The sequence below is a fragment of the Trachurus trachurus genome (genome assembly GCF_905171665.1).
Source record: "Trachurus trachurus genome assembly, chromosome: 24".
NCBI lineage: Eukaryota > Metazoa > Chordata > Actinopteri > Carangiformes > Carangidae > Trachurus > Trachurus trachurus.
In genome coordinates, this window is record NC_139910.1 from 11,033,235 (window position 1) to 11,059,495 (window position 26,261).

General features: G+C 42.1%; 1 protein-coding gene across 1 annotated transcript; it reads left to right on the plus strand.

Moving 5' to 3' along the window:
- The first annotated feature begins 1,871 nt into the window (after positions 1 to 1,871).
- On the plus strand, positions 1,872 to 26,243 carry LOC311007150 (uncharacterized protein). Its single transcript, XM_084000238.1, has 23 exons — positions 1,872 to 1,920; positions 4,170 to 4,242; positions 4,532 to 5,919; positions 6,326 to 9,755; positions 10,008 to 10,169; positions 10,973 to 11,011; positions 11,792 to 11,910; positions 12,680 to 12,836; positions 13,082 to 13,221; positions 14,730 to 14,856; positions 15,482 to 15,517; positions 16,101 to 16,261; positions 16,460 to 16,583; positions 18,196 to 18,341; positions 19,743 to 19,869; positions 20,527 to 20,556; positions 20,702 to 20,814; positions 21,304 to 21,436; positions 22,676 to 22,815; positions 24,162 to 24,285; positions 24,681 to 24,839; positions 25,251 to 25,413; positions 25,829 to 26,243. The coding sequence occupies exons 2-23, from the start codon at positions 4,195 to 4,197 to the stop codon at positions 25,915 to 25,917; spliced, it is 7,155 nt and encodes a 2,384-aa protein (XP_083856364.1). The 5' UTR covers positions 1,872 to 1,920; positions 4,170 to 4,194; the 3' UTR covers positions 25,918 to 26,243.
- The last annotated feature ends 18 nt before the right edge of the window (positions 26,244 to 26,261 follow it).

Genomic DNA, 26,261 nt, shown 5'->3' on the forward strand with positions numbered 1-26,261 from the left:
GTATCTTGTAGCTATATACTTACAATGTCATAAGTTTTCTTTGGTGAGTTCATGGCTATAATGGATCTGTTTCAAACTACCCATGGTGACACTTCATAATTATAGTGTAGCCTGCTAAATTTATCTAATCTCTACTCTAAAGCGGGAAACTATGGGGTGAAACCCTAAGCTGTCAAATGTCAAGAGTTATAATCCTACTTTAAAAGCTGACAAAAGAAAAGCGATACACATGGGACCAACCTGCTCTGCACTCAAGCGCCTCTGTGTTGTACACTCCATCCTATAATCTATTGTTCTGTTAGCCTGGCTGCAGCAGCAGTGTGCCAGTTCAAGTCTTTTGCCAAGCAAGCAAAAACTCTGGGTGGATCCAGAGAGTGAGTGACTCCTTCCCTCTCCCTGAACAACAATAAAGCAGCTGTTTACACTTGCCTGCAGTGGAGTTGCTCACAGCAACAACAAAAAAAAGAAAAAAAAAGGTGAAGCTGCGGGTCAGAAAACAGGTCTGTAGGTGCATCGGTGTGACACACAGGGAAGTGCTGAAACTCATTCATGGCACGTAATGCAAAACCGAAAAATAGCAAATGACTTCTAACAATGACCATTGTAAGTGGACAAATAGTTCAGTAAAGAGTAAAGTAGAACTTTGTGTGACTCATCTCCTACTCATTTGCATTGCCAGTAGGCCCTAGGCCTTCATAACTTGAGCTAATCCATACAATCCAGGCCAATTAGTTGAGACAACAGCAGAGAAGAGCTGGTGCCGTTTTTTTTTTTTTTTTACTCAGTGTTTGTTAAACTTGTCTGTATTTTTCTCCCATTGTTTGATTAGTACGTTACAAACAAGTAAAACCAGACTTCTGCTCCTCAGAGTGATAACTGCAATGTGGACTCATTTGCATATGCTGCCCCTGAATATTGAAACAGCCGGGGACACTAGAACAAGCTGCCTAACATCTTTGAAATCTTTGACAGACATAGCAGCAAACAAAATTTGTTTTTGAGAGATCACTGTTGAGAAAACGCTGCTAAACTGTCAGGTTCCCCCAAAGCTTTTTGTCATTAGTGAGAGAAAAAAGTGTGAAAGGCAAAGTGTAAATTTTTCATGGGGTGTAGAATGAAACAGGTTTCAGTTTCTCTGGCACATAAATAAATGATGGGAGAGAGACAGGCAGCCAGGGGGGAATGAATTTGCATGTATTTGTGAATGCATTGGGTGTTCAGAGTGCACGTTATGACAAAGATGTGAATAATAGGGTTTGAAGCATCAGAAGGCCCTTACTGCTGGCTTTAATGGTAGGGTGATGGTCCAGCTGTGGGGGGCCGGGGAGGGAGATGGAGGGTGGGTGGGAGTCCTCTGTAAAAAATAACTTTGATCAATTCCCTGACATTTCACTCCCCATGGTTCCTTGTATAAATGTATCAACCCAGTCTTTTGAGAAAGAAAGGGGTCCATAGTCTTTATACTGTTTGTCGATCTTTCCAAAAAGTCATTGTCTGTGCCTGTTTTGTCTTTGATTGTGGCTTTCACAAGCAGTTGCTCAACAAACCGCCATAGCTGGTTGCTGTGTCATGGTTGCTAAAAAGCCCCGGGGTGTGTGAAGTATCTGGCCCGGGCAGATTCCTCCTCTACCTTAACTTTAATTACCATGGGAAAAAAATAACACTAAAGCAACATTCGCCATGACTTCCAAGACGCGTATGGCTGCAAGGGTTAGCTTTGATATTTTCTCTTTAAACAGAGCACTATAGGGTTGATATTATTAATATTAATCAGGTGCAGACTGCTCGGTCTGAGGAGGGACCGGTTCCCTACGGCGGAGCGCACCAATGCTTCCTTCTTCACAGGGCTCTCTGCAGCGGACTGAGTCTGACCGGTTTGCTCCTGAGGCAGCGGAGGAGAAAGGAGAAACACTGATCATGGTAAGGTCTCTCCCTCTCCCTCTCTCTCTTCCTGTCTATCACTGGTGGTGTGCTTGAATGAACTTCGGGTTCTCACTTTGATGTGGTGTTGTAGGCTACAGTTTGCGGAGACAATGCAGTACGATGAGCCAAGTTTGACCTTGCAACTGTTTTGATCTCCGATGCATCTACGTAAACACTTAACACAACACCAGCAGGAATCAACACAAAGAACAGACGCAAAGAAGGCGTTAAGTAAAAACACGAACAGCCTAAAAGAAAAAAATCCCTGTAACAATAGAAAAAAAGGTCAAAACCGTCTCTATTTTGAAAGTCCTTTGATGTTGCGAACTAGCGCACTGTAAATTAAATTGGCATGTCCTGACTTGAATGATAATCCCGTAAAGATGATTATGAAATGTCGAATATAATATCCATTAAGAATGTAGCTTATGTTAACCAAAGCCAGTAATAATAAAGGTCACTCCCCCCACCTACAGGCAGGGTGGATAATGTCAAAACTGAGAGGTTTAAGAGAAGAAGAAACAAGTTCTGGTTGTGGTCTATATAAACATCTGCAATGATTCTGATCTGCAGTTCCTTTTACAGATGTTTTAGGTCGGAACCATGACTGTTTACCAGACAGGAGTGAAGTAGTGTAAGGGTTAAAATTACTTGACTTAGCAGCATGGAAAGACTGACTTGACCTGCCCGCCAAAAGTAACAACGGCAAAAAGAATCTGGAAACCCGAATAAACTCAATTCAATAGGCTCCGTTGCCCACATAGTCGACGCGTCATTTCCCCTGGAAAACTTTGTTTGGACCCGGCCTCCTGCTGCATTCACGTGTTGAAATAAGTGTCGGAATTTTGAGTTGTAGACACACAGCATCGAGTAAAAGTAAGGCAAGGCAACATATCCACAAGGGCAGTAGCAGTGTCCTTAACCTAAATTTACCTAGTCATTGTATCTAAATTCAAACTAAAATGTCCACATATGCACAATACCTAGTAGGCTACACAACAGGTCTGTTTAAGTTTACAGCCTTACGGGGGAAAACTTGTCCTGATGTTTGGCAAGTATCTGACATATTTGATAGCCACACGATGCTTTTTCTTGTGGAGTTGTAGTAAAAAAGCAACTTTGACTTCTTATCTTGTTTTGAAGACGTGACGTGCTGTGCCAACGCTTAAATGTCCAGAAGATGTCACCGTGATATGCTGTATATTTTTCATTGCATAATCCTGTTTCAGTCTACTGTATATTAATGGGATTGGATTTTTTCATTAAATTGAGTGGGTATATGTCAAAGCCTTTACATGCTCTTTATTCTTCTGCTGTGGTGCAGTAAAGCTCCTTCTGTGACAATAATATTCTACTGGGAATAAGTACACAAACACATTATTTGCGACTCATGTAGCTTAATTTAAAAGTTTCATAGATAGATTAAATTCTGACTACAATACTAAATTGACGAAGGTACAAGTACAGAAAATATATAAATTACAAAAAAAGTTAAGTTATATTCCTTCTGACGTACTACATTCTGAACATACATTACACAATAGTGGTTATAGTATGTAGATTCTTGTGTCAGCAGAATGATCTGGTGTGTAATAAATGCAATAGTTGCTATTTATTATCATTAATATTATTGCAATTATTGTGACTGTGGACATACTGAATTAAATCAGAACTAGATATAGTTACACAATTTAATATGTTGAAAAAAAAAACATGTCTGTTGTGTCTGACGAGGACAAATCACTTGTTTACAAACACCAAGCTGTTGTGCCACAGTGGCACTTTTGGCACTAGCGTTAGAGGTTTACGAGGGGTACTTGAAGGCATCATTTTACCACTGGGCTGTATGCGCGCCGCTGGAGGGGCAGAACTTAACAGAGGACATATCTCCGATGTCACAGTCAACCGCACTCGTGCAGTTGTGGATGCTTCACTTGAGACAAGAAGGACTAGAGACAACATGTCCCCCTTTTAGTCATGCATCTTCATGCAGATTCTTATCTGTACAATCTGACAGCGGTTTATTTGTTAGAAGGGGCCGAAAAGTTTTCCTCTTGTCTAATTAAGGGTGAGTGTTTTTTCTTATCTAAATTACAGCCAATACAGTACGTGTTGCTTTCAGGTACAGTTATGGATGGATCTATCACTTTGCTGAGGCAGAATATCTTTTGTGGTGAATTCCTGCTCTTTCACACTTATTGTTTGTTTCAGTGGAATGATTTTTGTTTTTGTTTTATGCTCTGTAGGAGTTTTTGTTCTAAACAAAAAATCATGTTCCATACCTACATAAAGAGTCTGAATGATGTGGTATTTTCTACGGTAAGCTTACAGGTTATAAGCACTCCCTGCATGTCTGCTATGCTGAGAGATGCACGGCCATACTAAAAAAAGATGTCTATGAACAAACAACCCTTACTTATAATAATGTGGATGACGAGCCTGCACTCCCTTCCTTTGTTCATAGACATTTTTCATATTTGCACTACCATGTGCTGTCAGTCTAGCTGATGTTTGCTCATAATCATATTGAAATATGCATGTTAACTGACTGCTGCAGCTACACGTATCAGCAGGCATTGATGTGAGTTGTTTCTCTGCTTTGCTTTAGTCTGAGAACCCTGAAGAGCAGCCAAGCACTGGGGTCTTGGGTCGTATTGGGAGCTGGCTCTCTCCATGGAGAGGAAAGGGTCCACAGACTCCTGCTGAAAATGCCTCCCTAAGTAGTGAGGAGGCTCCTAAGACAGAGGGAGACAAGGGGAGTGGGGAGTCAGTGAGACCCCAGCCAGAAGAACAGCAGTGGCAAGAGAAGGACCACAGCTCCAATCCCAATCCACTGGGTCCCTCCAAAGACAGTGTCTTCTGTGAGGAGAAGGACGCCACGCAGTCTGCCCACAAACACAGCTCCATTGGGAGCAGCACTGAGACAGCAGAAGGAGGTCCAAAAGAGGAGGAGTTTGTGGACTGCACGGAGAAGAGAACAGGGCAGGGCAAAGAGAGGGAGGAGAGCAGCAACGGTGCTTCAGTGAGCGGGATTTCTGACAAGAATGCCAGTCATCTGACACATCTCTCTTGCTCCTCCAAACAGGGAGTGGTATGGGACTCTGACCGGGCCCACGCCCAGCCCCAGGCCAGGAGACAAGTACAGGCCCAGGCAGGCAAGAGGCTCCATGTGTACCTGGAGGAGACCAGCGTGATCCTGAGTGAAAGAAACGCTTCTATTTCACAGGAAGTCACCCGCACCAAAGTCTCGGAAAACCTACGGGTCCTCCAAAAATCAAAGTCTTTAGTAAGTTTAAGTTCAAATAGTGAAGAGAACAATAGGACAAATGTCAAGCCTCCCACAGAAGCAGATAGTTACTACAGTTCACTAAAGGGAGGGAAACTGAACTCACACCAAGACTCACAGTTAGAGACCGAACGTGATAAAGAACAAACACAGGCAGACACCATGGGGCGTAAAAATTCATCCAAAAAGAAAATCCGCAAAACCTCTCAGGGAGAGGGAGCAGACAGCCCCCAGAAAAATATATCTCCCAATGTGCCCGTCCCAGAGGGATTCCCTTCATCAGATAAGTCAGTGACCTGTCCCCAGGGCAAAAGTCCAAAGACTCACATGGGAGAGTCATCGGTAAACTCCTCCTCCCAAGCTTTACCTGAGGGTGGGGAAAGTCAAACTTCCTGCCCTGATAATACCAAGCAATTGGGCAACTGCAAGGATTCAAACTCAGTCACTGCACACACACTGGTCTGTGTGGTTGATGGTATCGCAGATATGGAGGACGATGACAGCTTTTACAAAGTAGAAAGGAAGACAGAGACACCAGAGTCCAAACGTCGGAGTATAAAAGTTTCTCAGAGTGAAGTGAAGTTCTTTTCAAAAAATGTGCCTTTGAAGCCTGCGCAAAGTCCAGCAAGTGACCATGAGGAGTATGGATCAGCATTCGGGAATACCAAAGGTGAAGAGGAGGGCAATGGCAAAACAGAGACTGATGCGAGGTAAGTTGAGTTATTAATTTCACTTACTGAATGTTGGAGTAAATATTTTATTGTACAACTAAGGGATGTCAAACATCAGCAGACATTTTAATCTCTGCCCAGCCATTATCTCAAATGGCATGCCTGTCAAAACAAGAAATGTGTTAATTGCTGTGGGTGGAATATCACAGGTGTAGCCACAAATACACAGCAATGTGACTCACAATACAAAGTACACCCTTGTACTTCAAGACAGACTTACATTTAACAAATCATTACTGGACTAGCACTTGTCTCTGTCAAATAACATGGGGTATATTAAAGGAGGTGTTCACTGCATGAGTCAGAAACAAGTTTAAAAATTTGAAACTTTACAAAATGTTTTTGTAAATGTTTTAATTCAAATTTCACCCTTCATTATACACAGACCCCATGACCCGAAGAAAACTGATGAGGAGCCTAAACCAGTCGTTGGCCGGATCACAGATAAAATCAACCTCTTTGAGCGGCAGCATGCAACAGGAGGCCGCAAGCAGGCCTTCCAAATCCCGAGAAGTGCTGATGTCTCTCCGACCAGGAAAGCTACAGATAAGCTGAAAGCAGAATTTCAATCGGACCAAAGATCGAGATCAGCAGAACGTTACACTGCCAGGTCCAGCTCTGCCTCACCTGCCAGAGAGAAACCAATGACCCTCAAGGAGCGAATTAGGAACTTTACAGAGGCATCTAAAACAGACGCTAAACCAGCACTACCTCAAAGACCAGCTATGGCTGGAATGTCTCAAAAGACCACATCGTCTGTGGCTGTTGCTGCTTCTAAGTTAAAACTGGATAATCAGGGCAAACTGGATACTAATGAGCAGATAACAGAAAAACCAGATGGACAAGATACTGCAACTGGTGGGGTAAAGCTTTTCAAGCAACAAGAACAAGCAGACCCCAATACAACAGACATGGCGGCCTCAAAAACAACAGATGAGAGTATGAAACCAGTCAGTGTTGAATCAGATGCCCCAGCTAAAGTAAAGGTTGATTCCTCAGAAATCACCAGTGGTGTCAGTCTACAGGCCAAAGGCCCCAACAGAGCAGGCTCTCGCTCTAAAAAAAAGAAAGGTAAAGACCCTATAATGAGCCCAAACATGGAAAAGAAATCTACAAGTAAAGCAGAGGTCACTGCTTTAAAACAAGAGCTGGTGGATGATTCATTGGAGGCTGCCTCTACATCTAAACGGCTCACAGACAAAGTCTCATCAACATCTGATAAAGTCCAAGAAAAAACACCAGAAAAACAGTCCTCGTCTGATACCAAAAATCAGGCTTTTAAGAAGGAAGTGGAAGTATTACAGAAAGAGAAACAGCAGTCAGATTCGTCATCAAAAACAGAAAATAGTGACAAACCAGACAACAGAGAGAAGGGACTGCCTAAACCATCTGTCATCAAAGATGAACCTGATACTTCTGCTTCTAACCATGCAACAAAGAAGCCTATTGACAAGGAGCCTGTTATTTTACCCCAAAAGGAGGAAAGGGCAGGAGGGGACAGCCTTGAGTTCACACAGGAGAGAGAGAAGGCCTCCAAGGACAGCAGGGTAATGTCAGACTCCTCCCACTCACCTGCTCCAAACACAGCAATGAAGAAGACTTCTTCAGGCGAGCAGGGCTCACCTGTCGAAGAGCCCAAATTAGATAAAGAGTCATTACTGCAGTGTGAATCAGAAATTAAAATTAAAATAAGCCAGCCCAGTAAACAACATCAGCAAAACAAAGAAGACACAGAGCCAATAACCGTGGACAAGAGTAAGAATGTGGAGAAACCCAAAAAGGCAGGGGGAGAAAAAACAAATCAGACTGTGAAGAAAGATCAAGAAAAACCACAGCAACTGCTGCATTCAGATAAAAATACCACAAGCCGCAAGGTTTCAGAGGGTGGACAAGGTGTCTCAGGGACAAATAGAAGTGCTGCTCAGGACCATGAGAGAAAAAAAGCTGAGAGAAAAGAGCAGTTAAAGCCCCTTAAAGACATAAAACAAGAAGCTAATCCACCACAACCAGCCTCTCAATCATCAGAAAAGACCAACACATCATCAGAGGACCTCCCTGGCCCTGCTGAAGCACAGCATGCCAGTCAGATGGAGGCTACACATCCAGAAAAAGCCGCCATTACTCAGACTAATGAGGCTGTGAGCCGGACAAATAGCGATAAAGCACCTGCGGAGGGAGAAATGACAACTGTGCCTCCACAGAAGTCTGCAGAAAGCTCTGGAACCAAAGCAGAGCCAGTGGTGAGTGCAGCAGAGCCACAGGCTAAATCTGTATCAGTGGAAAAAACTAAGAATTCACCCGATGACTCACATACACATGGAGCTAATGATGTTGAGCTTTCCAGCCCAAAGCCTTTTACCCAAGCGACTGCAGCAGCTGAGAAAGTGACTGTAAAAGCCGCTAATGACACTCCAGTGCTGATAACTGTTCAGACTGGCAATATTGCAGAGAATCAATCAACTGTTAAAGAGCCCCCTCCTGTTTCAGCCACTAAATCTGCAAGCAGCCTGGCAGAAAGGCGGGATGATGGGAAAAAAAGTTCCACTGTCAAAACAGTGTCCTCAGAAGAGAAAATCTCGGGAGATGTAAACAAACTACATCCCAGCCCTTCACCCAAGGGTGCAGAAGAAAAAGCACAGAGCCCTTCTATTAGCAGTGTTTCCAAGTCCACAGCTAACGTGGTAGAAAAGACAGCTGGGAAAACAGTAAATGAACTCCCACCCGTTGCTAATGGTGACATCTCGCTGAATCCACAACTCCTCACAGCCAAAAAGGAATTGGTCAGTAACAAGCCAAGTGCACCTCAAATAGCACCCGCTTCCCCAGAGGCTAATAAGTTGAGCCCAAACTCAAAACAGCGTGTACCCATGAAGAAGCTCCAACTGCCACGGGGACTAAGCAAGGATGATTCTGTAAAACAGCAAGATGCCCCCTCTAGCTGGCTAGATTTGGACTTTCCCAAACATAAGTTTAAACCCCAATCGCCGCTGAAACTGAGCTCTTCTGGAAGTGAGAGCAATCTGCTGGACACATCTGGTGATTTAGACGACGAGGAATTTGTTGAGAAAATCAAGAACCTTTGTGCCCCCTTCTCTCTGCCACCAAAGAGACATAACCCACTTCGGCCACCACAGCCGCCCTTCGCCATGCCAGCTATAAAAGAGGACCGGTTTGAGAAGACCTTTGACCCTGATGAGTTTAAGTTCGGCTTGAGGAAGAAGAAGCAGTTCACTATAGAAGGACCAAGTTTTTTAGCCAAACTCCAGACCACAGAAACTAAATCTGGCCTGAAGCCTGCCAGGGCAAGTTTGGCTGATCGGAGCTTGCTGCTCAGCAGCCTTGAAGGTGATTCTCGAATCAAGGATAAAGCCGCGTTAAAGGATGAGGTGGACTCTAAGGAGGAGAAAGATGATAAGCTCAGGGTGAAGTCCCGCTTGGAGGGGAGCTGTGTCTTCAGCAGCCTCAGCTCCTCCACCAGAGGGAAGAGGAATGGAGTTCAAACAAAGGAAGAGGGCACCATCTCTGAAGATGGTTCATCTGGCAAAACCCCCAGGCAAAGTCCTCCATCTTCACCCAAACCACACCCTCCAAACCAGACCTCTACAGCGCCGACAAAAGACACACTGGCAAAGCAGAGTAATGTTCTGAGCAACACAAAGGAAGCCCAGGCTGCAGAGGCTGTGGTCAGTGACTCAGGCCCTTCACTTCCTTCCTTTAACGACATCAAGCTGCCAGACTATTTGGAGAAGTATCTCCAGCGGGAACCAGCGAAACCAGTGCAGAGTACACAAGCTCAGGAACCAGTCAATAACAAGGTTAGTTTGTTTGTACGTTATTTTCCCAGTCTAAAAACAATATGGTTGTACATGGTTGTCCTACTGACAGAGAGATTTCACAGTTAAAGCTACCTCACACAAGGCAGATCAAGGTAAAGCAAAGGAGAGAGTACAGTATCTATTGTCTAATGAAAGAAAACACTCACAGTACTCTGCATTGTCCTGCTTCTCTGTATGCTTTATGAGCAGATGATCTCTATGAACAACTACTGATGGTTTTATGTTTATCAGGATACTGGAAAAATGACAACTGTGGTTCCTGGAGAAGAAGCAGGCCTGGCTGTAAAACCAGGTCCATTGCTTCCTGATATTGGGCCTCCATGTTTTCCTGTGATTGCTCCATCCACACAGCCTACACTCCCCAAGCAGCCACAGGGGAAACGTCGTAATCATGTAAGTGTGCCACGGACATGCTAACTAAATAGACAAGTACCACAAATTAAATCTGTGCATCTGTTTGAAGTACATGTGCAAGAGCTTATTTACATTCTGCAGAGCAGCCTCTCTAGTCGCACCAACACTGAATTCTTTTGTCTTCTTGGCCGGATAAAAATGACTCTGCTGCATGTAGGGTTTGCAGCTAAAGAATATTTTGTTTCATGTTTTATTTTACTTGTCCATGGTTACCAAATCATTTCCATGTATTTTCCATGGATGTTTCCTGGGAAGAAACAAAGTAATTTGATACTAATAATAGGGGAAATATAAATTGTCTTGAAACGACAGCTCCATTTAAGCCAATTTTTCAAAATGATGATTGAGATTTTGCTCAGAGATTTGGTCACCACTGTTTGTTCCATGTCTGCCATCAAAATTCTCAATATAGAGCCGACCTGCCACCTGCCGTGCACTGATTAAACACAGTGAAAGCAAGTGACCTTTTTGCTTTAAGAATTACATAAATCACTTATTATCAAAATTGTTACCGACTCAATATACAAGCCCTCTAATTGCTTTATTTGACATTTGTAGCGGTCGACTCACATGGTGACTATCATGCAGGTGTGTTGCATTAAGAAACACAGCCTGAATATAAATGTAGAACAGTGTAGCTTCGGTGGACCAACAGCGTCCCCAGTAGTAAAGTAAAAGGTCAGGGCAAAAACGTGCAGATTAGTTTCTCCAGCATTTCACAGATGTTTGCCATACCCTGCAAGTCTTCGTCGCAATGTTAAATCTGTGTTTTCACATTCCAGATAAGAACTGCCAAAGGATTTCACAAGCGAGCTGGAAAGGTATAGTAGGCACAGCTTTGTATCCAGTTAGAACAGAAACAAGATGGAGACATGAATCTGGACAGACAACTCTCTATTCTGTGAAAACATCTGCTTTTCATATGGTGTTCTTGGGGGTAAACAGAGTATTTAAAAAAAACATTGTAGTGCAGATTCTCAGCTGGATGCGATTACAATCACAGAATACAGTGCTGCCAACGCAGTGCAAAATTGTAGTTCTCCGTTGTTGTAGAACTTCATTAGCAGCGCCTGGAGAAAAAATTGGTACTTCCCCTAGAGACTGGCATTTTCAGTTTCTTGCCCAGATATCCAGTGTCACGACTGTCATAAAAAATATACACACGCATGAAAAGATTGAGGATTTAGAGTGGATTTTAGTGTTTTTGATGCTTTTGGGATCAAAACATTGACTACAGTCTTCTGAGTGCAGTGTTTTTGTAGACTAGTAGTCATACATTTAATACTGTGTTTGCCTGAAGAGTAAAAATGCTTCTTTTATTATGCTTCTATTATTTAAAATAATGCATTAAATTACATAACAGTGCAACTAGTGGCTCAGCTAACCGTGTGCCTTTTAGTTGAAATCATGTTTTAATGTGGCATATAAAAGAGAAATGTGGGTAAGAGCCATGATATTAAGCCCCTCTCAGCACTCAGTGAAACAGTAGCCTATTTAATGTGATGAATACACATTCAATGCATATTACAGTTTATTCTCTCCTTTAAAAACTAATGTGTTGATCTTTTGTTTTTGACACTCGTCCTTATGTCTCCACACAGATGGTGTTGTTTGAGAAAGCCGAATTCAGTGGCAAATCATATGAGATTTACAGGGATGTAGCAGATGCTACATCTCTGCAGCTCTCGCCTCTCATATCAGTGAAGGTTGTTAGAGGATGGTAAGTGGCGATATTCAACTTGAACTTTCTGATAAGAAAGACAGAGTTCTCTGAAGTGTAGTTCAAATTAGTGTCAAGTGGTTTGGGGATACCAGTGTTGCTCGTAATGGCTGCTGGATACTGTGTCTCAGGATTAATTTAATGAGATATCAGCAATGAGAGTTTCATAATTTATAACTGCAACTATGTACTTTCCATTTCACTGCCTATAGAATCACAGAGTACCTGGAACATCAAGCTAGAAAATTACATAATAATCTTGCATTTTGATATCTTTAATCATTACTTTTGCAGAAAAATGCAATGTGGTATGATCATAAAGTTATGTCATTTGTTTATGATTTGTGCTGGTTTTTAAATCAATATTTAGGGAATTATTCAACATTTCTAGAAAATGTTTGTGTTTATTTTGTATTTTTTGACGAACGGTAGCAAATGAGGTCAGATAAGGACAGACTACTAGCATAAAGACTGAAAACAGTGGGGAGACTGTCTCAAGCTGGGGCAATGTGTTGTTTTTTTTGTTCAGTTGTTGCACAAATTAAGCAAATGAGACATAATGTCTTAATTAGTGAGCTTTGAAGACGCTGGGAGGAAGCCATTGTTATCTTTAGACTCAGTCAACCAAGTAATACAACCAGGCTGTAGCTTTACATTTCCCTGAGTTATTGCTAAAATACCACATACATTTATATTGGACCTTGTTTTTACCTTTTAACATATAATTGTGTTTCTGCCATGTTTATGTGCTTTTTTTTTTGCACCACAGCTGGATGCTCTTCGAGAAACCTAACTTCCAGGGACGTACCGTCGCTTTGGAAGAGGGGGGAATGGAGCTGACAAATGTGTGGGCAGAGCCTGATTCAGAAACAGAACCAGACAACGACCCGCCCATGCTGGTTGGCTCTATTCGACTTGCTGTCTGGGTGAGTGCACATCCACCTGCCTGGCCTTCAATATCTCAAGTGTCTGCATTGTTATCACCTCGCATGACTTCCTGTCCTGAAGTGCAGCTAAAAGATATTGGTTTATTGATGTTTAGTCCTTACTCCAGAGCAGAGAAGAAGGGGACTTAGTAAAGGTCTTTACTTAGTTTTATTGTTAAGAATGATTTAAGGACTAAAACGGGCCACTGCTGATAATTGCTGTGTTTGTTTCCTCCTCTCCATAGGATTACAGCATCCCCCATATTGATCTGTTTACCGAACCAGAGGGCCATGGAAGACTAACGCCTTACCACGATGATACAATAGAGACGGGCTCATATGGCATCCCAGTGAACACTGCTTCCATTCGAGTGCACTCTGGGGTGTAAGTATGGCTGTTTCAGTAAAACCAACCTTTGTGATGGCCTCTGGTAAAGTAATGAACAGGTTGACAAAATCAAAGCATTAGCAAGACACACAGTCTACTTATACGGTGATTGATCAGCGCAGTCGAAAACATCGTTACCTGGAGATTAGATTTTATTTGAAATTCAAGACATTTAGGCATTAAAGACTGAGGACACTGCGTTGTTGCTTTGCAGCAGCAAAACATAAAGTACAAGTAATGAGTCAATCACAGACCCACCAGAGGGGTAGTCATTGGAAATCCTGCTGCGCTCAGTGTAGAGCTGTCTTTTTAATGGGATGCTCTCAGTGTTTGGTTTTGACAAACAGCAGAGAGTTAGTGATCATTACTACTTTGCTCAGTGTTTGGTTTGACTCTCTTTCATTTCCCTCCTCTGGAATGTCTGTCCTGCTGTTGCATGTTAAACAAGAGTTCTGAAAGTAGGTGTGAGGGCACTTGGAAAACGTACGTAGAGAGGTGGAGACTAGACGGCGACTGAGAAACAGACAAAAGGTGTGGAGAGAATTTGGCAAAGGGATAGAGGTTTTTCCACGTGAGAGATGCCGGCATTCAGGACATTTTGTGCCCTGCCGCCAAGGAGGTTAATGACAGCAGACCTTTTTCCCACAGCTATTTTGGTCAGTTTACTTTGGCAGCTTTGCAAGACGCCAAACATTTTGCAGACTGATTCAGCATTTCTCAGCATGTTAACAAAAACTCAAACTGACCGGCTGTCGGTTACTAGTTCATCTCTGCCCAGTCACAAATAATTTCAGCAGAGGTAACTTTACAAATTTACTGTAACTTAGCTTGCCTCCTGTTGAAGTGTACCATTAGCAGCATGATGCTTGAATCACTCTTTGGTATCACTTCCTCAGCACTGACTGCTGGTTTGTTATGTGTTGGTTTTTTTGTTTTGTTTTAACCAGACACTTACTGTACATGTGGAGATTTGTATGAGGCATTGTCTTGTGTTACTTAATGGCTTGAAATGCCAGGGGTGGGGGCATAATTTCAGCAAAGACTGCCTACACTAGAAATGAGTTATGGAAGAAAAATGCTTTGAGCTACCATTCACAATATGTATTTGTCATTGTAAAACAAAGAGCTTTTGTCCTCCGCTCTGTTTGCATGACTCATGTCTGAGTTAGACAGAAAATACCCAATTAAAAAGCTTGCTTTGACCTAATAAGGCTTAATGTACTGAATATAACCTGCAATCATACTTATCTGTATTGTTCAGGACGTAGCAGCTGTTGCTTGCTACAGTATGCTGGAAAAACAGTCAGCAAGTTTGCTTTTTTCATTTAGCTATGGTAGCTAGGTCTTACTGACCACTGTTTTAAAAGGAAACAAGCCATGCAAGGTCGTGATATGACTCAGAGAGGTTTTAAAGCCGTCCTGGGGCATAGTTAGGGATAATGTGGAGAAACCTTCTGGCTTAGGGGTAAATTAACCTGTGATGTGGGTGTTTGTCCATCCTCCAGGTGGCTGGTGTTCAGCGACCCGGGGTTCCAGGGCATGGTGGCTGTACTGGAGGCAGGAGAATATCCTTTTCCTGAGACCTGGGGCTTTCCATCACCCTTCGTGGGATCTCTCAGACCACTTAAAATGGTACGTGTCTCTACATTTAATGCACATTGCAGGGAATAGTTCGAGAGTGTGAAAAATGAATTTGTTATTTTCAGTCATGCCACCAGTATGGTTCTATACCAGCTGTCTTTGGTCAATTCACCTTGTTGGTGCAGACTAAAATTTGGTCAAACCAAATTTTTCCTCTATTAGATAATTGATGGCTAGATTACGTTATTATTATATTATGTTATTTGGTACAAACATTATTTTCCATTTCTGAATAAATTGTCATTATCTTGCTAACATAATATAGCCTACAGTATATTCATGAATATGTATTTTTCTTCTTTTGAAAAATTACAGTATTAAAAGTACTTCATCTTTGTGACTGTAATGATAGAGTGCTTTAAGAGCTACTGCCAGGCGTTGTGTGTGTACAGAGGCAGTCATTGCGCAAATTAGCAGCAATTAATTATGCATAGGAACAGAAGTTCAGATCAGCATGTTATTTGTGCTCTGTTCTTTTTTCTGTTTCCCGTCACTCTTCAACAGAATTGTCACCATTTCCAAGAAAAGTAGAAAGAACAAGAACATTCTGCATGCTGCACGATGCACGATGCACATTGAGAGAAAATGGTTGTTGACATTGATTTCTTTGTTCCAGGGTGGTTTCAAAGTAGAGAATCCCAATGAAGTCAAGGTATGTACTGCTCTCGCCATCCTGAGAAGTTTTAAGTTATATTTTTCTTCCTCTGAGTATTATTAAGTAACATCTACGTGAACAATCAAAGAAAGAAAATGTTGCACAGGGATTGTTGTTATTGAGGAAAACATTTTATAAGAGGCCTTCATTGTACTTTGTGGTCTTTGGCTCATTTTTTTCTTTGTCGGCGAGTGTTCATCTTGTTCCAGGCCAAAAATAGAAGAATTTCCTGTGTCACTCACCATAGTGTGTTTTGGCAGCAGAAATTTTCAGACCACAGAATGAAGGATAAAGGATTTTTTAAAATCCAATATGCTTTACTAGCGTTTAACAGTTGTACAAGGCTGAGGAACTCTCTGTCTGTCAGATGATGAACCAAGGACGCACTTCATTTTAAGTGCTCCATCATCAAGAAATAACAACATCACTCAAACCTGATTGATTCCATTTGGAAAGCAGTGCCATCTTGCTACCATTGTACCATTTTTTATAATATTTAAAAGCGAGTGTCTTAAGCAAAACCAACAAATGCAAATGATGAGTCAGCATTAACATGGGCGTTGACGTTTGTTAATTACAGGCTGTGGTGTATGAAAAGCCGGGCTTTGAGGGCTTCTCTGTGGAAATCGAAAGTGACATTTTCAGCCTTTGTGAGGATGAGGAAGACGTTGCCGCAGACAGTGAAACGTCCATCACAAGGAAACTGAAGTCTGTGGGTTCCTTAAAGATCATTGGAGGATTGTGAGTTTTTACTTTTCTATTGAATCACATTATCGCATCACTCTGCTTGCTTAGGTGTTAGGTTGCAATTTTGGCTTGGAGCAGAGTTTGCTCAGGATTAACTTTGCTGCCAGATGATGATTTAGAGATTATGTAATGGAGTAATGATTTTCAAATATAGACTCAACCAGTAATATCTTTGCACCTGTCTTGCTTTAGCTGGGTGGGGTACAGCCTGCCTGGGTTTGAGGGCCAACAGTTCATCCTGGAGGAAGGAGAGTACCTGAACTGCAGCGACTGGGGAGGCTCAGGGGAGCTCCTGTCACTACGGCCAATACTGGCTGTGAGTACTGCACTACACTACACTGCACTACACTACACTGCACTGCATAGCACTACTGCAATGTACACCGATAATGTGGGCTAAGTAATAGTTTGGGTTTGTGCAGGAAGAGGCAAAAAATGCCATTAAAAGTGCACAAGAGAGTTAAGAAAATTAATAAAATGTGCAAATTCGTCAGTCAAAGTCCATTGTAAACTCTTAATCAAAAACGATATGATGTATAGCTACATTAAAGACATATGTCCGAATTTAATCATAATTTTATTTGTGGTGTCAACTTATAAATATTTCAAAAAGAGCTGTCTGAAAAAGGGTTTGTTATATTACAGCATAGGGCTCTTTAAGGCCCCCCTCCCCCCATTCTCCAACCTGAAGCTGACCAATCAGAGCACACCGAGCTCTGGGCTCTGATTGGTCAGTTTGCCGGCAGGTATCCGACTTCGGTGTTTACAAACTGCTGTCACAACTACAATGGCGTCAGTACCGCCTTTTACGATTGAAACAGTGATTTTAAACGACATAAAAAAAAACTTGGTCGCAAGAAAACCTACCACTACTGCCAGGCTGAAATATGAAGGTAAATGCTACGAATAAAGTCTGCAATAGACTCACTCGTCGTTCAATCCATAAACGTTTCCATTGCCATTTGTGGACACTTCCGGACCAAAGGAAAGGCTATTAATAAATCGATAAATTGGCTAAAATTTGACTTCATGGCCTCTTCAAAAAAGGTAGAGATTGAGTCACCACAGCACTAGATTGATAGTTTACCTACTGGAAAATATGAAGTGAGTGGTTACATCTTTTTCTCCAAGCTAACGAGGATTTAGCATGTCAATGGCAATCGTTAAAACTCAATATCATGCTAATACGAGAGCTTGTCGCCTCAAACCAATAAATGGTAATAGCAGGCCTACTTACTGGTTGTGAGGCTGAGTGTCCTCCTGTTCATGTTGGCCGCCATAAACTCCAGTTGTCCAGGAACCATCAGCGAAAATCCCAATCCCGCGCTGAACTGTTTACTCTGTCTGAATCACTCTAGGGAACCGGTAAAAGTGAATACCAGTCAGTCACTCGGCTCTTTGCGGTTTTGCCGTTGGCAGAGTAAACAAAGAAGAGTTACCCCAAGTGTTTTATCTGCGCTGCTACTGTATGAAACGCTTCCCGGGCCTTCATTTTGAGTAATTGCGTGTTGTACCTGCGCCAACTTCCTGGGAGTGTCTACCTGGCAGGTGCGTACTGCGTAGCGTTGAGTGACGTAACGACGTAAATAGAGTCAGGAGGGAAGCCCCAAACCCCCAGCAAGGCAAGCAATGGTAGAGTTACTCCTTTCGCTAAGATTTAGTGAACCACTTTTCATACGCAAACATAACACATTAAAGGTTCATAGCCAGTGGTGCTTATGAATCCCAAATTAAATTTGTTTTCTTACCAATTTGTCACTTTTAATGATTATTGAACATTCCTACTATTTTATAGTGTGGATACTGGGCTTGGCATTTTCCATGTTTCCAAAGGAGGCATGTCAAAACTGGAGGTTGACAAGCACTGCCATGTAACTTGGTTTGATGCTCGATCAGATGCTCATCATATGATGTTATTCCCGTTCCAGGATTTCCTGTCTCCGCACCTCAAAATGTTCAAGGACAGAGACTTTGGCAAGCTGGGAGTGAACATTGACCTCACAGAGCCCGTTCCTAACATGGATGACACCGACTATGGCCAGAAGACACAGTCTATTGATGTCATCGGTGGCGTGTAAGTGATAAGTATTACACATGGTCCTGTAGCCTTCACTGCTGTGTGAGATGGGTCAGGATAGTTCATAGTGTTATTATCTTCTTCTGAAGTAAGACTGTAATTCCCTTTTCCACTGTCACTTAACACTTCTTAAGTAGGTTTGATTGTGATTACATACTCATACCTCTTAGAAAGCTGTTCACCCTTTTGTATGCATTCCTACACTTCAACCTGATAATTAAACTAGGCTACACTTACAGTAAGGCATTATGTGGTTCACCGCCGTTCTATGCAGCCCAGGTGTGTAGCAGTGAGGCTGCCGCACCCCACGCTGACAGGTTGAAACAGAGTGCCTCGTTCACTAATGTTTAGTCTGCCGCACCTAATTTCCTGTCAGTGTAAGTAGCTCTAGCGGCATGCTGCCTCACACCCTTATGCACTGGGAATTAATTGGATATCAGTGCAGGATGTGAAGGAGGAGCTCTTAGAGAGGCTAGGCTACCTGAACGAGGTTTACGAGGAATGTAATTTACATGTAATGAAGTGTTCTCGTTAAGCATTTTGTCTCATTATCTATAGCCTATTATAACAACGTAGGATAAAATCAAAGATACAAGTCGTTCCTTAGCTGTGTTTATTTTTGTTTCCTTGTGCTGCGATCAGCTAAAAAATAATGCAGAAGTAAACAAAACCAGAAGCAAATCACAGTAATGAAATGCAGATCATGTAATGCTGATTGCTGCTACCCAAGGGAGAAACTAACAAAATGGTGAATAATATGGAGTGGAACATTTCGTCCCTCTTTAGGAGGCAGGACTCTCACCACAACATTTAAGGATTTTTTTTTCCCCTTGTTATGCTGCTACCCTGTTATTAGATAACACAGTCTCGCCCATGTTGTGCCTCGGATTGGCTCAGTGTGTTGTTTTAGCATTGCTGAGAGAAGCTTGTTTATAGTCGTTCATGTTGGGACACACACTCAGGCCCATAAATGCAAACACAGCCTCCCTCTCTCTCTCTGCACGAGGACCTGAAGTAAACACGGTGACCGCAACAGCACACACTTGCGCAGTGACTTGCCGAGGGTGCCAAGAGGATGCGTACAGTACATAACTGCTGAGATACCATCATGTGGGGAGATACTGATAAGCTGGACTCTGGCCAGTAATCATTGCAGTACAAGTACAGGATCAGTGAAAAGAAACACTTGTGGGTTTTGTTTTGTTTGGTTTTCTGGTTTTTTTCTGTCAGCAGACGTGGGTTCATCAAAGACTGTGTTTCTCTCTACCAATTAAAATCACATGAAAATGGAGAAAGAGCAATTCCGAAATGCCAGTGCAAATTAAAGGGTAATTATGCTCCTCCCTCCTCCTCCTCCTCCTCCTCCTCCTCCTCCTCCTCTTTCTTCCTCCTCCTTAGCTGGGTGGCGTTTGAAATGCCAGGCTTCTGTGGCGAGTCCTACATCCTGGAGAAAGGCCTGTATGGAAGCCCAGAGGACTGGGGAGCGCTGCAGCCCAAAATTGCCTCAGTGATGCCTATAACACTGGTAAGAACAATGAGTCAGAGCAACTTTATGAAATCTTGCCCTTTTGCTCAGGTAGTCACATGAAATGTTATTTTAGCCCCCGATGATTAATAACTGTGCAGCTGTACCACACTGGAGAGCTAGCTGTACTGTACTCTCACTTCCCCAGATGTTCCCACATCATGTGTTTTCCTTTCATGTGACCAATCACAACGCTCAAATCAAAAATGCGAAATGGCGAGGATAGGGAGAATCCCATGGGAGACAAATGTTTATACAGTTTAGATTATCTGTGGGAGCACGAGACGCCGGCAAAACAAGAGTAAATTGATGCACACAGAGTAAGCGAGGAAAATTCCTGTCATGAGACTGGAAGTGAAAACATCTTAGATCACGAAGGTGAGTCATCAGGAGGTTGCCTCGGTTTCAACCCAGATGATGACAAACACACCGAAATTTCATTAAAAAAAAAAATCTTATGAGCAGCTTTTCCTCTCAACATGGTTTTTGGTTATATAAAATGGTCATATGTTTCCTTCCTACGCACATTAACCACTGCTGTGAAGTGTACACAGTGTTATAACACAAAAACCATGCAAACAAAGACGTTTAATTAATCTGCTGTTGTTCAGTGCATGCAAATGAGTTTCATTAAGAAGTTGTTTCTTTTTTTTCCAGGATGATTTCGAGCACGCTGCCAAATTTAAGGTAGGTGTTTTTAATATGATAAAACACATCCAATCTTGCCGAGATATTGCGCCGCCTTTATCTGATAAGATGTGCGTGTGGCTCAGAACGGGTGACTCATGCGTTTTTATTTTTTTATTTTTTTGTCGTGCTGTTTGTGCCTCAGGTGCAGATTTTCTCTGAACCAGGTTTTCAAGGCTCTGCCCTCACTCTGGAGGACGACACGGCCTCCCTGCAGGACGACTTCTGTGTCGGGTCGTGTAAAGTTCTGGCTGGCAGGTGAGTAACGCCGCGCACCACGGAGCTTAAGTTCGATTGCAGGCATTTGAAACACTTCTTACCATCCTGCAAAAGCAGATTTTAGGAAAAGATTCTTGCGAATGTCCCACTGGTATTTTGGTACAATCACATTCACAGCTGCTCAATTTTTCAAAAGTATCTGTGGGACTCAGGATGTGCTACAGGCTGTCACTGCTGCAGTTACTAAAAAAAATGTCTCATGTGGCAGCAGCTTGTGATATAGTAGTATAGTATTTCTTATGTTATTTATAATCCAGCATCCATGTTGATTTAATATATTCCTTAGCGTAGGTGACTGCACACACGTTAAAGCATAAATAATCAACCATACGCATATTAAAACTCCTGCGTGCTCTCATGTACATTATGCCAATCATTTTCACTCACATCAATTTCCAACACTTCCCTAATGTATGTGTTTGTACATCTGTGTCTGTGTATTTGTGTGTGTGTGTGTGTGACTTTCAGCTGGCTAGCACATGAAGGCCAGGACTTCACTGGCAGGATGTACGTGTTAGAAGTGGGGAGTTACCCAGATCTGAGATCAATGGGCTGTGTTAATGTGAACTCGTCCATCCTGTCACTACAGACGGCTGGCTTTGTGAGTACTTTTCTTTTTCTTTTTATGCCTCCGATAATAATAATCAGCCTGCTTTTTATCACCTTTGAATTTCAACAATAAAAACTTTCAAGGGCATCGACTGCCAGAGTGTTTCTAAAGATGGAGAGGCACGTGCTGCTTGAATTGATATTTTTAATATTAACAATAGATCAAACTATGTGTAATATGAAAGGCATCACCACAGAGAATTACCACTTGACTTCTTTTTACCTTCACAGAGCTTCATAGTGTCTTTCCCCTCATTGATTTTATGTCTGCAATACTGATGTTTTGGTTCAATGTCATTGCTTTCATTAACATTGTTTACAGCAGTAGCAGGCAGCTCTTTTCAGCCAAAAATGAAAGCTATGTTAACCTCGCTGTTCAGTTCTCTACCAGCCCAGCATCAAACAGCATCAAACAGCAGACAAACGTAGTATCTAGCTTCTGAAAACTGGAGCATTTAGTGACCAACAAGGGGAATTTCTCCCAAAAGCAAAGCCAAATATTGGACTCTCTATTGTCAGTGTAGCCAGTAACACAGCTCCAAATGATTGCTCATGTCTTTTGGTTGCTTAACACATATCTAATTTTTCAATACATATGTAAATTGCAAGTTCAAGTTCATACTTCGACACAGTGCCTCAGGCAGCTTCATTGATTTTAGTCAAGCAGAGGTCAGTGCATTTAAACTTTATAAAGTTACTTTTTTTCATAAAAAGTAAAAAAAAAAAAAAAAAAAAAAAAGGTCTTGTTTAAATGTGTAAAACGCCTTTATTCAAAAATGGCTATTTCATTTTTTAAAGGTTAAAACATGATGTAATTGGGTTACAGCCCATGCGTTTCGACACAAAAGCCTTCCTCAGGGGGACTTTCTTCATAAACAGATTTTGTAAGATATTATGTGGAGGCAAGGTGGATGTTGACAGATTCATTATAAGTCTGAGTCTAACTAAATTATACGGAAAATCACACATTCATTACCTTGTGCGTAAAAACTGCAGACCTACCATTCGTTATCTAATGATTTACTGCTGGTGGCCTGGCAGTGTCGCTTTGGAAAACCATGTGTTAGCTACACATAGCAGAGGGTGAAGAATGCCACGCTGCACAAAGGTGTATATGTGTGTAGTCTGTTTCCAGGGCAACCTCAGTTTCAACATTGCCTACCCCTGAATCTCTCCACCCACTTCTTTTGGTTAATGTGTTTTTCTTCTTCCCTTCTCCGTGGCTTGGCAGGAGTTCTCACTGCCCTCCGTCGCCCTGTTTGAGCGCGGGGGTCTGCGAGGGAAGAGGGTGGTTCTGACGGACGGCGCAGTCAATCTCCCGATGGTTGGAGGCTGCAGCAGAGTGCAGTCGGTGCTGGTGGAGGGAGGCATGTGAGTAGCTATTAAAGAACGTACAGTAAAGCAGCAGTTCCCCTTCTCAGTGTGAGTTTTACAGGGTTCATGCATAAGGATCCTGTGGGTGTTTCTATAGAGGATTGAACCTTCTATCCAGTATTATAACCACTCTTCTCTCACAGACATCTTTCAGCGGCCCCTCATGGTTTTCTGCAGCTCAAAGTCTGCGTTGGCTTTAATCTCTGTCAAATTGTAAAGTTGGCAAATGCCAAGTCGACCTTTTTAAAGCTTCAGTGTACAGTGCTTTTCATGGGCTAACCTCACCTGTGTTTGTCTGCCACTGCTGTAACAAAACTTCACAGAGCTAGATGGCAAGGCAGGTCATTCCCAACTGACAAAGCTAAGTACCTAAGCTTAGTGATGAAGGATTTAGAGATCATAGAATAAGCTAAACCAAAGCGGTCTGTTTGAATAAGTGTTTTTGCTCATCTTTTGAATTGACTGTAGATTCTTATACAACTGAAACAACAGTATGTAATGCAGGAACGGTTGTGTGACAGAGGTTGTTACCTGGAGTTATTTTTGTCATCTTCAGTGGATGCAAAGTGCAGGGTGGGGGCACATATCATCATCCAAAGCATAGCATGACAGGGGGTGACAGATGGGCCGATGATGGAAACCTGCTGCTGATGTGTGAGATTCGTTCTGTGGGTGTGAGCCCATGCTGAGGAAATAAAGGGCTCACAGTGAGCCAGAGCTGTCTCTTGAGTGGCACATTCCTACTGCAGGGGGAGACGGGGCACTCGGCCAAGAAGCAGCGCTATTCAGTTAAAACATTTAGCGAAATTAGACGGTCATGAGGCTCAGAACATTTCAGAAAATTATCTTTGACAAGGTGCTTCATGGAAGAGAGTTTGAGACTTAAAAATACACATATGAGTCAAAAGAAAAGACATCAGCATCACAAGTTTAGACAGTCTGGGCTTATGTCATTACAACAGTTCATATGTAGACCTAAATCATATTAGTGTATAAAATCATGTTTGTTCAGGTCCTGCCAAGTAAAACTCTCTTTTATTTCCTCTCCAACCTTTTGTGTAACCAGGATGCTCCCGAGAGGCGGTAATCTCATTTCCAAAATAGCAGCATAATGTAGCAGAAACCTTTAGATAAGGAAGTTCTACCAAACTACTTCCCTAACTTTTAACTGTGTGCCTTCACAGACTGATAAAGAGAAAAAATAATATGTATGAATGAATATGAATGTTACAAATGAACTAAAAGAAATTCCTATTTTAAACCATTTTCATCTTGTAATTGTGGGATTGTAGCTGTTGAATATGTAAAACCTGACTGTGCCCCTGTCTTCCCTTCACTACCAGGTGGGTGTTATATGAGGGAATCAACTATCGGGGTGCTCAGATTTTGCTGAAACCTGGTCAGATCGACGACTGGCGCCAGTTCAGCGGCTGGAATAAGATCGGGTCCCTTCGCCCTCTCATGCAGGTTCGTCCTGATGCTCCATATCAGCCACAAAGCTTTCAGTTCTCTGCATTGGAAAACCTGTTTACCACAAAAAAAAAAAAAAAAATGTACTTATTCTGCCTCTTTTGTTAACTACAGGAAATATCACAAATTCCAGTTATTACATTTTCTATTTTAAATTTCAGCTGCTGTTTTAATGGATTTAAACTCTTTGCAACATTGCAACCAATTTTGTCATTATTATAGTCAAGACCTTCTGATATTGTAACTGTTGAAGCGGAACAAAATATATAATTATCTGCTAGACCAGAGAATAGTGAGAAGCCGTGATGAAAAGTATGAACAAAAGTTTCCACTTTGAGAATCTAACCCTGATGGCCTCACTTTTTGTTTTGTTTTGTGTATTCCCTGAGTAGAAGCAAGTGTACTTCAGTGTGAAGAACAGACTGACTGGGCTCATGATGTCAGTGACCGGTGATCTAGATGAAGTCAAACTGCTGCGGATACAGGAAATGGAGCCGTCGGACGGATTTGAGCAGATCTGGCTCTACAGGGATGGACACATCCACTGCAAAGTACAGTTCCCATCATAATACTATCTAACTACTAATCAGTGTCAGAGGTCAGGGAGAGGTTTGTGCTGTGAATGAGTAATGATGCAGCCTTGTTTAAAGTAGAGGTGTGTGTCGTTCAGGTCATCTTAATAAGAACCCAACCTGATTCCAAACCAGGTCACGCAAAGGGCGAGACAAACAGTAAATACTCAAGCTGAATTGTAGTAGAACAAACCTGGCTGTAACACCATTCTTAAGCAGAAACTTCCCAAACCATGCAAAAATAATCAGTTGTTACATTTTCTGTAGTTGACCCACTGTAAACTTGACAACCATGTGAAATACTTGAAGTGAAACAGATGAGCTAGGTCTTAATGTTCTTCTAAATGTCACTGGAGACAAAACAATTAACTCCTCGACTTGTGTTCCCAGTTGCTGGAGGAGTGCTGCCTGAGTCCCAGTGGCAGTATGACCATGGCAGGAAACCGTGTGGGTCTCACACCAGCGCATGAAAACCCAATTCACCTCTGGAGCATCACCCCCGAGGGATTTATCCGCTACTCCCCCTGCCCGGATCTGGTCCTGGATGTCAAAGGTGAGCAGCAATACTTTCTTTCATTAAAACCAGTCCAGCATTACTGACAAGAATCACCTGGTGCCGCCTCTTGTACTGTAGGTCCAGCATCAGTCCATTAGTGACACCTTGTGGAAGAAATAGTGTAATGAACCAGCTATAATTCACTGCTCCAAGATGTGCAGTATTTTAAATTATATTTTAAATTGAATATATCAAATTAATAGTGACTATTCCACATAATCAGACCTCTTGTAATAATTATGATAAGGTTTTTATTACTTCATCTGTTTTTAAGAATATATATATTAAACATGATCACATACAGTACTAGCTGCAGGAAATAAGACACCTGCTTGAATATATTACTTAACTACCCAGAACAATAATAATAATAATAAAAACCTATTAATTAGAAAACACATCTCTCTTTCAGGTGGGCATAATTACGACAAAAACCAAGTGATTCTGAACACACTTGATCCGAAAAAACTCCAACAAAGGTGGACTGTGGAGATTATCTGACCACCTCTGTGCTGCTGAACTGGATCCTGGTATGATCAGAGGCACAGCTCTCCCCGAGGCTTTGTTACACAGCTGCATGACAAGTGCTCAAGGACGAGGTACGCCATGGGAGATGCTCAACCTTTGCTGCAGATGAACTATTGCAAAAATATAATAATAATAATTCCAATGTAGAGGTCAACAAGGAGCGCTATGGATAAATCCATAAGAATGTACGACTGCCCACTGAACATGCAAATAGTGTTCAGAACTTGTGATGCATATTTTACACTTAAAGCAATATACCCAAAGGTTTTTATTTGGTCTTTCCATTGATTCAATCTGTTTGCCTGTTGTTAATTAAC